Source organism: Pseudophryne corroboree, chromosome 3 (genome assembly GCF_028390025.1).
Source record: "Pseudophryne corroboree isolate aPseCor3 chromosome 3, aPseCor3.hap2, whole genome shotgun sequence".
In the NCBI taxonomy this organism is placed as follows: Eukaryota; Metazoa; Chordata; class Amphibia; order Anura; family Myobatrachidae; genus Pseudophryne; species Pseudophryne corroboree.
Window position 1 is genome coordinate 548,854,881 of NC_086446.1, and position 14,752 is coordinate 548,869,632.

At 45.1% G+C, this 14,752-nt stretch overlaps 2 protein-coding genes across 9 annotated transcripts in view; one reads left to right on the plus strand and one right to left on the minus strand.

Annotated features, from left to right (window-relative positions):
• Positions 1–14,752, minus strand: part of MBTD1 (mbt domain containing 1) — a 178,721-nt gene that overhangs the window by 137,504 nt on the left and 26,465 nt on the right. The window lies entirely within an intron of this gene.
• Positions 11,115–14,199, plus strand: LOC135056291 (zinc finger protein 862-like). Its single transcript, XM_063961246.1, has 3 exons — positions 11,115–11,273; positions 11,360–11,466; positions 11,558–14,199. Exons 2-3 carry the CDS (start codon positions 11,365–11,367, stop codon positions 14,006–14,008), a joined length of 2,553 nt encoding a protein of 850 aa, XP_063817316.1. The 5' UTR covers positions 11,115–11,273; positions 11,360–11,364; the 3' UTR covers positions 14,009–14,199.

Here is a 14,752-nt window from a genome sequence, read left to right on the forward strand (position 1 = left end):
CGGCAAAGTTGTAAAGCCGAGACCCCTCGGGCAGCCGCCCAAGATGAGCCCACCTTCCTTGTGGAATGGGCATTTACATATTTTGGCTGTGGCAGGCCTGCCACAGAATGTGCAAGCTGAATTGTATTACACATCCAACTAGCAATAGTCTGCTTAAAAGCAAGAGCACCCAGTTTGTTGGGTGCATACAGGATAACAGCAAGTCAGTTTTCCTGACTCCAGCCGTCCTGGAACCTATATTTTCAGGGCCCTGACAACATCTAGCAACTTGGAGTCCTCCAAGTCCCTAGTAGGTGCAAGGCACCACAATAAGCTGGTTCAGGTGAAACACTGACACCACCTTAGGGAGAGAACTGGGGACGAGTCCGCAGCTCTGCCCTGTCCGAATGGACAAACAAATATGGGCTTTTTTGAGAAAAAAACCCACCAATTTGACACTCGCCTGGTCCAGGCCAGGGCCAAGAACATGGTCACTTTTCATGTGAGATGCTTCAAATCCACAGATTTGACTGGTTTTAAACCAATGTGATTTGAAGAATCCCAGAACTACGTTGAGATCCCACAGTGCCACTGGAGGCACAAAAGAGGGTTGTATATGCAATACTCCCTTGACAAAGTTCTGGACTTCAGGAACTGAAGCCAATTCTTTCTGGAAGAAAATTGACAGGGCCGAAATTTGAACCTTAATGGACCCCAATTTGAGGCCCATAGACACTCCTGTTTGCAGGAAATGCAGGAATCGACCGAGTTGAAATTTCTTTGTGGGGCCTTCCTGGCCTCACACCACGCAACATATTTTCGCCACATGTGGTGATAATGTTGTGCGGTCACCTCCTTTCTGGCTTTGACCAGGGTAGGAATGACCTCTTCCGGAATGCCTTTTTCCCTTAGGATCCGGCGTTCCACCGCCATGCCAACAAACGCAGCTGCGGTAAGTCTTGGAACAGACATGGTACTTGCTGAAGCAAGTCCCTTCTTAGCGGCAGAGGCCATAAGACCTCTGTAAACATCTCTTGAAGTTCCGGGTACCAAGTCCTTCTTGGCCAATCCGGAGCCATGAGTATAGTTCTTACTCCTCTACGTCTTATAATTCTCAGCACCTTAGGTATGAGAAGCAGAGGAGGGAACACATACACCGACTGGTACACCCACGGTGTTACCAGAACGTCCACAGCTATTGCCTGAGGGTCTCTTGACCTGGCGCAATACCTGTCCCGTTTTTTGTTCAGACGGGACGCCATCATGTCCACCTTTGGTATTTCCCAACGGTTTACAATCATGTGGAAAAAACTTCCCGATGAAGTTTCCACTCTCCCGGGTGGAGGTCGTGCCTGCTGAGGAAGTCTGCTTCCCAGTTTCCATTCCCGGGATGAAACACTGCTGACAGTGCTACCACATGATTTTCCGCCCAGCGAAAAGTCCTTGCAGTTTTTGCCATTGCCCTCCTGCTTCTTGTGTCGCCCTGTCTGTTTACGTGGGCGACTGCCGTGATGTTTTTCCCACTGGATCAATACCGGCTGACCTTGAAGCAGAGGTCTTGCTAAGCTTAGAGCATTATAAATTTACCCTTAGCTCCAGTATATTTATGTGGAGAAAAGTCTCCAGACTTGATCACACTCCCTGGAAATTTTTTCCTTGTGTGACTGCTCCCCAGCCTCTCGGGCTGGGCTCCGTGGTCACCAGCATCCAATCCTGAATGCCGAATCTGCGGCCCTCTAGAAGATGAGCACTCTATAACCACCACAGGAGAGACACCCTTGTCCTTGGATATAGGGTTATCCGCTGATGCATCTGAAGATGCGATCCGGACCATTTGTCCAGCAGATCCCACTGAAAAGTTCTTGCGTGAAATCTGCCGAATGGAATTGCTTCGTAGGAAGCCACCATTTTCTACCCGGACCCTTGTGCAATGATGCACTGTTTTTAGGAGGTTCCTGACTAGCTCGGATAACTCCCTGGCTTTCTCTTTCGGGAGAAACACCTTTTTCTGGACTGTGTCCAGAATCATCCCTAGGCACAGCAGACGTGTCGTCGGGATCAGCTGCGATTTTGGAATATTTAGAATCCACCCGTGCTGTTGTAGCAGTATCCGAGATAGTGCTACTCCTACCTCCAACTGTTCCCTGGACTATGCCCTTATCAGGAGATCGTCCAAGTAAGGGATAATTAAGACGCCTTTTCTTCGAAGAAGAATCATCATTTCGGCCATTACCTTAGTAAAGACCCGGGGTGCCGTGGACAATCCAAACGGCAGCGTCTGAAACTGATAGTGACAGTTCTGCACCACGAACCTGAGGTACCCTTAGTGAGAAGGGCAAATTTGGGACATAGAGGTAAGCATCCCTGATGTCCCGGGACACTATATAGTCCCCTTCTTCCTGTTCGTTATCACTGCTCTGAGTGACTCCATCTTGATTTGAACCTTTGTAAGTGTTCAAAAATTTTTTAGATTTAGAATAAGTCTCACCTAGCCTTCTGGCTTCAGTACCACAATATAGTGTGGAATAATACCCCTTTTCTTGTAGTAGGAGGGGTAATTTAATTATCACCTGCTGGGAATACAGCTTGTGAATTTTTTCCCATACTGCCTCCTTGTCGGAGGGAGACCTTGGTAAAGCAGACTTCAGGAGCCTGCGAAGGGGAAACGTCTCGACATTCCAATCTGTACCCCTGGGATACTACTTGTAGGATCCAGGGGTCCTGTACGGTCTCAGCGCCATGCTGAGAACTTGTCAGAAGCGGTGGAACGCTTCTGTTCCTGGGAATGGGCTGCCTGCTGCAGTCTTCTTCCCTTTCCTCTATCCCTGGGCAGATATGATCTTATAGGGACGAAAGGACTGAGGCTGAAAAGACGGTGTCTTTTTCTGCAGAGATGTGACTTAGGGTAAAAACGGTGGATTTTCCAGCAGTTGCCGTGGCCACCAGGTCCGATGGACCGACCCCAAATAACTCCTCTTCCTTTATACGGCAATACACCTTTGTGCCGTTTGGAATCTGCATCACCTGACCACTGTCGTGTCCATAACATCTTCTGGCAGTTATGGACATCGCATTTACTCTTGATGCCAGAGTGCAAATATCCCTCTGTGCATCTCGCATATATAGAAATGCATCCTTTAAATGCTCTATAGTCAATAAAATACTGTCCCTGTCAAGGGTATCAATATTTTTAGTCAGGGAATCCGACCAAGCCACCCCAGCTCTGCACATCCAGGCTGAGGCGATCGCTGGTCGCAGTATAACACCAGTATGTGTGTATATACTTTTTATGATATTTTCCAGCCTCCTGTCAGCTGGTCCTTGAGGACGGCCCTATCTATAGACGGTACCGCCACTTGTTTTGATAAGCGTGTGAGCGCCTTATCCACCCTAAGGGGTGTTTCCCAACGCGCCCTAACTTCTGGCGGGAAAGGGTATACCGCCCATAATTTTCTATCGGGGGGAACCCACGCATCATCACACACTTTATTTAATTTATCTGATTCAGGAAAAACTATGGTAGTTTTTTCACATCCCACATAATACCCTCTTTTGTGGTACTTGTAGTATCAGAAATATGTAACACCTCCTTCATTGCCTTTAACGTGTGGCCCTAATAAGGAATACGTTTGTTTATTCACCGTCGACACTGGATTCAGTGTCCCTGTCTGTGTCGACCGACTAAAGTAAACGGGCGTTTTAAAACCCCTGACGGTGTTTTTGAGACGTCTGGACCGGTACTAATTGTTTGTCGGCCGTCTCATGTCGTCAACCGACCTTGCAGCGTGTTGACATTATCACGTAATTCCCTAAATAAGCCATCCATTCCGGTGTCGACTCCCTAGAGAGTGACATCACCATTACAGGCAATTGCTCCGCCTCCTCACCAACATCGTCCTCCTACATGTCGACACACACGTACCGACACACAGCACACACACAGGGAATGCTCTGATAGAGGACAGGACCCACTAGCCCTTTGGAGAGACAGAGGGAGAGTTTGCCAGCACACACCAAAAACGCTATAATTATATAGGGACAACCTTATATAAGTGTTTTCCCTTATAGCATCTTTTTTATATATTTCTAACGCCAAATTAGTGCCCCCCCTCTCTGTTTTAACCCTGTTTCTGTAGTGCAGTGCAGGGGAGAGCCTGGGAGCCTTCCCTCCAGCCTTTCTGTGAGGGAAAATGGCGCTGTGTGCTGAGGAGATAGGCCCCGCCCCTTTTTCGGCGGCCTCGTCTCCCGCTCTTAACGGATTCTGGCAGGGGTTAAATATCTCCATATAGCCTCCGGAGGCTATATGTGAGGTATTTTTAGCCAAAATAGGTTTTCATTTGCCTCCCAGGGCGCCCCCCTCCCAGCGCCCTGCACCCTCAGTGACTGCCGTGTGAAGTGTGCTGAGAGGAAAATGGCGCACAGCTGCAGTGCTGTGCGCTACCTTTAGAAGACTGAGGAGTCTTCTGCCGCCGATTCTGGACCTCTTCTTATTTCAGCATCTGCAAGGGGGCCGGCGGCAAGGCTCCGGTGACCATCCAGGCTGTACCTGTGATCGTCCCTCTGGAGCTGATGTCCAGTAGCCAAGAAGCCAATCCATCCTGCACGCAGGTGAGTTCACTTCTTCTCCCCTAAGTCCCTCGTTGCAGTGATCCTGTTGCCAGCAGGACTCACTGTAAAATAAAAAACCTAAGCTAAACTTTTCTAAGCAGCTCTTTAGGAGAGCCACCTAGATTGCACCCTTCTCGGCCGGGCACAAAAATCTAACTGGCTTGGAGGAGGGTCATAGGGGGAGGAGCCAGTGCACACCACCTGATCGGAAAGCTTTACTTTTGTGCCCTGTCTCCTGCGGAGCCGCTATTCCCCATGGTCCTTTCAGGAACCCCAGCATCCACTAGGACGATAGAGAAATACAGTTATAATTGATGCTTCCCTTTTTCAGACTTCTACAAATCTCCAGCACGGTAAACACACAAAAATAATTTTAAAGTTATTAAGGCACGAAAAAAAAGTGACTTTGTACTTTTCTGCAAATACACTCTTCCAAAGCTGTGGGAGGGGAGGGGGGCACCAGCACAGATTGATTTTCCTTCCTATTTAGCCCCACTCCCTTACTATTAGCACAGCTAGGAGACTATTATCAATAGAGAGACATATTGTGAGGTCCAAAAGTCCTGTGTGTAGGAATTTCCATGAATGACCAATCTTATGGAGTACATTCCTAAGAAAGTCCATTAGACTCCAAGTGGCGGTATGTACTAAAGGGAAAATGTATTTCCATATATACTAGGTCCTGGACACTGGGGCTTTGGGGCAGAGTGTAACAGCAGCTTTTGCTGGAATTGCCCTATAGAAGCCCACAGGCTTCTTCCCGCATCCTTCCTAAGATGCCCTCTGTGTCACTCTGCGTATGCACAGATGGACTCCCGAGTCATAAACCCAGAAGTCTAGTGCCGGTGCTGATCGCAAAGGACAGCTCTTATTGGGAGAGCGGTACTTATCACATGGGTTAGTATAAATGCCATTAGTAACAATAGAGCGTGGCGGGATGTACCGTGGATGCTTAGTACATACCACCCTGCATGTGTTTTCGAGTGTTGATGGAAACCAGACCACTAAGCGGTGATGTTATTTATGAAAAAGGACGCCAGAACGACCAGACACTCCGTGAATAAAGCCATACATTCCTTGTGCGTCTCATGTAAGTGGCAACAAGGGCATCCAAGCAGGTTTGGCGACACAGGAAAGAGCTCCCCACCTAGACCCTGGCCTATAAACACACAGAACCCAGGTCATTTTCCATGCATTTAAAAAAAAAAAAAAAAAAAAAACACACATCAACAACAACAAGAAATACAACACCTTGGAGAAAAAAACCCACTTGTCACACTAGGGAGTAATTTCAAACCCCATGATATACACTACAGCCCATTAATTTCAATGCACCTCCAGATTCACAGATTTCTCAGAAAAGGATTAACTTGATGCATGTGTTTTGCGCAGTAATGAGGCCACCTACTGTGAGTCACAGGTGCGACATACCCGCGCAAAGCCACTCTCCTTAATTTTTGGCATGTGGCTGCATGCAAAAGTCCCTTGTCCGGAGTAAAGAAGTTGGAGGTATGCTAACAGTTCTAGTGTTCACTCTAGGTGTCTTTCACAGGGCGCTGCGCCCTGCCCCTTTTTTAGACCCCTGAATCCCGCCCTGCCCGTTTGTTTGCGCCCTCCCGCCCCGCACTTTGCTGCCCGCTGGACCCCGCCACGCCGCCAAACACACTAAGCACACTGCACTGCATTTTTATTATCACTGAGACTCCGTGCATGTGTCGAGACGGAGACCTCCGCGGCCCGCCCCTCCCCGTCCGCCTTGTCCCGCCCTGTCATTAGCTGTCAGCGTCCTCTATAGGTCTGCTCAGGGTCTGGTGAGACAGGAGGGCTGGGTTTGCCTCTCCCGCCGAGGCAAACCCAGCCCACCTGTGTGGATGAATGTTTAAAAGGAGACGCCAGGGAGGATCACCCGGCCGCCATCTTTAATACCGCTCCGCAAGTGGGGCTGGGTGATCAGCGCTCCCCCTCTGTGATGTAAGTACTCAGTACGGTAGTACATAGATCATTCTTTGTTTCACGTGGAGAAGCCCCCTCTAACCCATACAATGACGAACTGAAATAGAGCAGAAATGTAACGGTAACTTGCAGTGCAATACTATCTGTGTTTTATAGTGCAGTTCTTTCAGAATAAAACAGTGGTACTCCCATCTCAGAGGGATTCTTTGTACAATATATAGCTGTGGATAAGTGTTGTGCCTTGTACCAGTGTTCCCTCACACCCCGGTCTGTATGTATCCTCCCCTCACACCCCGGTCTGCATGTACCCTTCCCTCACACCCCGGTCTGTATGTAACCCCCCCCCCTCACACAAGGTCTATGTATCCCCCAGACCCTGGTCTTTGGGGGATACATAGACCTTGTGTGAGGGGGGGGGTTACATACAGACCGGGGTGTGAGGGAAGGGTACATACAGACCGGGGTGTGAGGGGAGGGTACATACAGACCGGGGTGTGAGGGAAGGGTACATACAGACCGGGGTGTGAGGGGGGTACATAATATGCAAATAAGAATACATTATATATATATATATATATATATATATATATATATATATATATATATATATATATATATATATATATATATATATATATATATATATATATATCTGAAATACCTTGCTTTTTATATAACAAATCTGTGCATCCACATTTAAGGTGTGAGTAGACTGTCACAAGTGGTTTTTATATTTTATAAGTTCAAGTTGTATGTTGAAGAGATTTAGGGCTCAAAATAGAATAAATATATATTTGAAAAAGCTACCATTGCATGACCCACTGCACTCTGTTGGACTATTGGTCCTATTGTGTGGAGTTTGTATATTCTTCCTGTGCTTTTCACATTTTTTATTTTTTTCACATTTTTCAAGATTAACTATCCACGCGAACTATAACTTATAGTTCGCGTGGATAGTTAATCTTGAAAAATTTGAAAAGCACAGGAAGAATATACAAACTCCACACAATAGGACCAATAGTCCAACAGAGTGCAGTGGGTCATGCAATGGTAGCTTTTTCAAATATATATTTATTCTATTTTGAGCCCTAAATCTCTTCAACATACAACTTGAACTTATAAAATATAAAACCACTTGTGACAGTCTACTCACACCTTAAATGTGGCTGCACAGATTTGTTATATAAAAAGCAAGGTATTTCAGCTAATAAGAAGACTATATATATATATAATGTTATTTGCATATTCCCTCACACCCCGGTCTGTATGTACCCTCCCCTCACACCCCGGTCTGTATGTACCCTTCCCTCACACCCCGGTCTGTATGTAACCCCCCCCCCCTCACACAAGGTCTATGTATCCCCCAGACCCTGGTCTTTGGGGGATACATAGACCTTGTGTGAGGGTGGGGGGGGTTACATACAGACCGGGGTGTGAGGGGAGGGTACATACAGACCGGGGCCCGGTCTGTATGTACCCTCCCCTCACACCCCGGTCTGTATGTAACCCCCCCCACCCTCACACAAGGTCTATGTATCCCCCAAAGACCAGGGTCTGGGGGATACATAGACCTTGTGTGAGGGGGGGGGGGTTACATACAGACCGGGGTGTGAGGGAAGGGTACATACAGACCGGGGTGTGAGGGGAGGGTACATACAGACCGGGGTGTGAGGGAATATGCAAATAACATTATATATATATATAGTCTTCTTATTAGCTGAAATACCTTGCTTTTTATATAACAAATCTGTGCAGCCACATTTAAGGTGTGAGTAGACTGTCACAAGTGGTTTTATATTTTATAAGTTCATTAAGTTGTATGTTGAAGAGATTTAGGGGACAAAATAGAATAAATATATATTTTAAAAAAGCTACCATTGCATGACCCACTGCACTCTGTTGGACTATTGGTCCTATTGTGTGGAGTTTGTATATTCTTCCTGTGCTTTTCACATTTTTTTTTTTTTTCACATTTTTCATGATTATCTATCCATGCGAACTATAAGTGGGAATAGTAACCTGTCCGAATGTTCAGAACCATCAGGAACAGCCTGGAGTAGTGATAGCTAGCATAAATATGAATGCACCATCCAATCATTACAGGTTTTACATGACAGGAACTGACTGGCTAATGCACTATAATCACTTCTCCAAGTTTAATACATCTGCCCCAGTTTACTTTATGACTTGGGGGCCATTATTGAATGGTCATCATAAATGATGACCATAATAATTAAGGGCCCCCAAATCATACAGCATCCTCATGACATAAGGTGCAACACTTAAAATTCTATAAGTTAATTGAAAAATCTGTCCACATTTATTACTTTCTTTTTTTTTTCTAAAGCTGGCACATCCTCATCCTCGTCTCTATGTACTCAATCACATGACACACTATCTGTCACATCCATCACTGCACCTCTGACTCCTGGCACTCCACACCACAGGCTCCATAGCAGCATATTCTGGCTCCTTCTTTGATCCTCACGGCTCACCGGAGTCCTCAATTTGCCTCAGGTGAGTATGCTGGTACTGAGAGTAAACAGTGCGGCTCTCATCCGAGGGAGCTTGAGTGTGTTAAAGTGTTTTGTTCTTCCACAGAAAGCTGGCTCATCCTCATCCTCATCTCTGTGTACTCCATCACGTTAAGCAATCCGATTGCATCAACTGGCGCATCACTCCACACCACTGTGGCTCCAAAGTGGCATATTCTGGCTCCTTCTTTGATCCTCTAGGCATCCCCGGAGTCCTCAATTTGCCTCAGGTGAGTATGCTGGTACTGAGAGTAAACAGTGCGGCTCTCATCCGAGGGAGCTTGAGTTTGTTAAAGTGTTTTGTTCTTCCACAGAAAGCTGGCTCATCCTCATCCTCATCCTCGTCTCTGTGTACTCCATCACGTTAAGCAATCCACTGCATCAACTGGCGCATCACTCCACACCACAGGCTCCAAAGTGGCATATTCTGGCTCCTTCTTTGATCCTCTCGGCATCCCCGGAGTCCTCAATTTGCCTCAGGTGAGTATGCTGGTACTGAGAGTAAACAGTGCGGCTCTCATCCTAGGGAGCTTGAGTGTGTTAAAGTGTTTTGTTCTTCCACAGAAAGCTGGCTCATCCTCATCCTCATCTCTGTGTACTCCATCACGTTAAGCAATCCGATTGCATCAACTGGCGCATCACTCCACACCACTGTGGCTCCAAAGTGGCATATTCTGGCTCCTTCTTTGATCCTCTAGGCATCCCCGGAGTCCTCAATTTGCCTCAGGTGAGTATGCTGGTACTGAGAGTAAACAGTGCGGCTCTCATCCGAGGGAGCTTGAGTTTGTTAAAGTGTTTTGTTCTTCCACAGAAAGCTGGCTCATCCTCATCCTCATCCTCGTCTCTGTGTACTCCATCACGTTAAGCAATCCACTGCATCAACTGGCGCATCACTCCACACCACAGGCTCCAAAGTGGCATATTCTGGCTCCTTCTTTGATCCTCTCGGCATCCCCGGAGTCCTCAATTTGCCTCAGGTGAGTATGCTGGTACTGAGAGTAAACAGTGCGGCTCTCATCCGAGGGAGCTTGAGTGTGTTAAAGTGTTTTGTTCTTCCACAGAAAGCTGGCTCATCCTCATCCTCATCTCTGTGTACTCCATCACGTTAAGCAATCCACTGCATCAACTGGCGCATCACTCCACACCACAGGCTCCAAAGTGGCATATTCTGGCTCCTTCTTTGATCCTCTCGGCATCCCCGGAGTCCTCAATTTGCCTCAGGTGAGTATGCTGGTACTGAGAGTAAACAGTGCGGCTCTCATCCGAGGGAGCTTGAGTTTGTTAAAGTGTTTTGTTCTTCCACAGAAAGCTGGCTCATCCTCATCCTCGTCTCTGTGTACTCCATCACGTTAAGCAATCCACTGCATCAACTGGCGCATCACTCCACACCACAGGCTCCAAAGTGGCATATTCTGGCTCCTTCTTTGATCCTCTCGGCATCCCCGGAGTCCTCAATTTGCCTCAGGTGAGTATGCTGGTACTGAGAGTAAACAGTGCGGCTCTCATCCTAGGGAGCTTGAGTGTGTTAAAGTGTTTTGTTCTTCCACAGAAAGCTGGCTCATCCTCATCCTCATCTCTGTGTACTCCATCACGTTAAGCAATCCACTGCATCAACTGGCGCATCACTCCACACCACAGGCTCCAAAGTGGCATATTCTGGCTCCTTCTTTGATCCTCTCGGCATCCCCGGAGTCCTCAATTTGCCTCAGGTGAGTATGCTGGTACTGAGAGTAAACAGTGCGGCTCTCATCCGAGGGAGCTTGAGTGTGTTAAAGTGTTTTGTTCTTCCACAGAAAGCTGGCTCATCCTCATCCTCATCTCTGTGTACTCCATCACGTTAAGCAATCCGATTGCATCAACTGGCGCATCACTCCACACCACTGTGGCTCCAAAGTGGCATATTCTGGCTCCTTCTTTGATCCTCTAGGCATCCCCGGAGTCCTCAATTTGCCTCAGGTGAGTATGCTGGTACTGAGAGTAAACAGTGCGGCTCTCATCCGAGGGAGCTTGAGTGTGTTAAAGTGTTTTGTTCTTCCACAGAAAGCTGGCTCATCCTCATCCTCGTCTCTATGTACTCCATCACGTTGACCAACCATTGAACCAACTGTGCATCACTCCACACCACAGGCTCCAAATAAGCATATTGATCCTTCTTTGATCCTCTTGGCTTGAATGACAGGAGACCTCAACTTGTCTCAGGTGAGTTTGCTGGTACGGAGAGTACAGTGGCTCTCATTCTAGGGAGCTTGAGTGTGTTAAGTGTTTTTATTTTTTTTTATTTTTAGAAAACATGCCTACTCTTAAAAGGAAAGTGAAAGAACATGAAAGAAAAACCAAGGAAATAGGCAAAAAATGTTTGAAAATCAATCAAATGTTTTCAGGAAAAAAGAAGGTAGGAAAACATTTACATACACCCATTTTAAACCCCTGTAAGAAAGTGTAACAAATATTTGAATTTAGATTATGATTTTTATTAATTACAGAAAATAAATGCAGCAGAGTTAGATCCTGTACCCAGCACCTCTGATCCTGTACCCAGCACCTCTGATCCTGTACCCAGCACCTCTGATCCTGTACCCACAGATAATCAATGCACTTCCCAAGATAATTCACTGGCCACAGTTAACACAAATTGCAGCAATGTAGATGACTCGGTATCGACGTCATGTAATGTCATTCATGTTAATGAAAACACCATAGATGTGCATTCTCAATCCTCCATCTCTCTTGCCAACTGTTCTCAGAATTTAGAGTGTGACACCTCACCCCCTATTATTTTGGATGATGACCTATCTGAAGAAAGGTGCTCTTCTAATGAAGATACAGATATAATAAATGACATTGGGGTTAGTGCTTCTCCAAAAAAAAAGTCAAAACATAAAGTTGGTTTCCAAATAAAATGGAAAAGAGAGTTTCCGTGGCTTAGTTGTAAAAAAAATGGTGAAAGAGAATCTCTACTCTGCAAGCTGTGTTTAAAACATCTGTTGAACGACACAAAATACAACAAATCTCCATGGATGAATAGTGGGATGAGCACAGTAAGGCGCGATAAAATTAAGGAGCATTCTGTTTCCGAGATGCACAAGGCAGCAATGCAAACTGAAATAATCGGTTGTAATGCTGAGGCTTCACAGAACAGAAAAAATAGACCAGAGTCAGAGGAATTCAAAGCTGTGGAATGTGCTATGAAGTGCCTGGATTTTCTAATCCAGCATAATATACCACATACAACTGTTTTTAAACCATTTGTTGTTTTCTGTATAGAAGAATTAAAGTCTCCAGTTTTAGCCCCTCTGAACAAATCTAAAAATGCCTCATATACAAGCTACCAAACAATCAACGAATTTGTTAATTCGATGGCCAGTGTTCAAAGAGAGAAAGTTATCTTGTCTTTACAGAAGAGTCCATCATTTTCAGTTATGTCAGATGAAACTACTGATGTCAGCAACAGAAAACACTTGGCAACTGCTGCAAAATATATAAAAGATGGAGAAGTCAGTGTGTCCTTTATTAATGATACAGAAATTCCAGATGGAAAATCAGAAACTATTTTCAATGCTCTTTCACAGACTATAGAAGACTGTGGAGGGTTTGAGAAATTAGTAGGCTTTGGAAGTGACGGCGCCAGTTCAATGGTTGGTCACCGTGATGGAGTAGCAGCCAAACTAAAGGCCAAAAATAATAAGATTATTTCAATACATTGTCACAATCATCGTTTAGCTCTTGCAACAAAAAATACATTTGAATCTTTGAATCCTTTCCTGAAAATGGATGAAGTATTAACAAGTATTTACAAATACTATAAATACAGCTCTGTGAGGAGCAAAACTTTGGAAGAAATACAAAGAGTATTTACTAAATGTAAGGGAACAAAAATAAAAAAGGCTAGCCACACAAGATGGCTATCACATGAAAATGCTATTAATTCAATAAGAATTAATTATCATTCGATCATTGTCGATTTGGAAAATGCTGTTGTAACTGGACAGTCAAGGACTACAAGTGGTGTGAGTGGGCCAACTGCTGAAGGACTTCTCAAACATCTGAAAAATTTTCATTTTTTTCAATTAATTCACTTTCTTTGTGATGTACTGAGCCTGCTTTCCAAATTAGTTTTAATCTTTGAAAGAAGAGATATTGACTTGTCTACAATACACAGCAATGTTTCCATTACGCTTGGTGCTTTGAAAAATTTAAAGCGTAAGCCTGGGGGTCAGTTTTGCAGGAACCTGGAAAATGCTGCAAGAAAAATAGGAATTCAGGCTCCTATAGCAGCAGAAAATTGTAAGTTTGAAGAAGATGCAAGGTGTTTTCTAGATCTATTGGTCCAAAACATTTCAGAGAGGATGCATAATATAGCTATACTTGATCATCTAAGTGTCTTAGATATGAGGCATCTTAATGCAGACAAAGGTGTGGGATTTTATGGTGTGGCCGAAATGGCACAGCTTGCTGATTTTTATCAACTGGACGAAGATCTTCTGTTATCAGAATGGGAAGACTTTAAATCTGTATTCTTACAAACGGAAGAAGAAAATTCTGATAATGAAAGATTGTCCATGGTCAACGTGTACAAGACTTTAGAAAAATCTGAAGACACAATTGGCGTAGCATTTCCTCTAATTCAGAAACTTGTTTCAGTTGGCTGTGTTCTACCACTCTCAACTGCTGAAGTTGAAAGAACTTTTTCGCAAGTTAAATTAATCTTAACAGATCACAGAAACCGTCTCAAGGTGGAAAATGTCAACAGCATATTAGCCATTAAGCTAAATGGCAAGGTAAACTACAGAGAGGCGGTAAAGCACTGGATGAAAAAGCAAAGAAGAATATTTTCTTGTAGACCACACACAGCTGGCCACCGACCACACTCTACAATCAGAAACACCTGTACTGTAGATTGTGAGCAACAACCAAGGACAACGCACATAAACTGACCCACCCAAGCTACTTGGAGCCCAACTTTCCAGTTCAAAAAGGTGAGTACCAAGTAAATGTGGGAGGAGGGAGAGTATTCCTACTTAGAGGTGGTGGAGTGGCCCTAGTATGTCCATAATCCTGTTATCAGAGTCCCTTTTCTGCTGTGTTCTTTAGTTCTTCAAAGCACAAGCCCTTATTTTTGTGTGGAAGAATTGTACGAGACTAAAAATCTATGGTGGTCTTACAATTCTACTCCAAGGAATAAGCTGTGCTTTGAAGAACTAGGAATGCAGTACAAATGGACTCTGATAACATGCAGTCAGTTTATGTTGTATGGTTCTGTTTCAGCTTCAGCACAGCGCCTAAGAGGATATTTACAGCCAGTGACAAGACGGCATCCGCCTGAGCCTGCATAAATAGTTGGACAGCTGTGGCGATTGCTCTTCTTCAGTTACCAAATCTGCACTCAACATTTCAGATGACAACCGAGGACTCTGCACCTGAGCCACCCAAGCTACTTGGAGCCCAACTTTCCAGTTCAAAAAGGTAGAGTACCAAGAAAATGTGGGAGGAGGGAGAGTATTCCTACTTAGAGGTGGTGGAGTGGCCCTAGTATGTCCATAATCCTGTTATCAGAGTCCCTTTTCTGCTGTGTTCTTTAGTTCTTCAAAGCACAAGCCCTTATTTTTGTGTGGAAGAATTGTACGAGACTAAAAATCTATGGTGGTCTTACAATTCTACTCCAAGGAATAAGCTGTGCT

What these genes read in the sequence shown, in the direction of transcription:
- LOC135056291 (XM_063961246.1), top strand. Translation starts at nt 11,365, where the DNA reads ATGCCTACTCTTAAAAGGAAAGTGAAAGAACATGAAAGAAAAACCAAG. An exon ending in TGTTTTCAGGAAAAAAGAAG is followed by an intron (nt 11,467 to 11,557) that starts GTAGGAAAACAT and finishes TATTAATTACAG; the next exon opens with AAAATAAATGCAGCAGAGTT.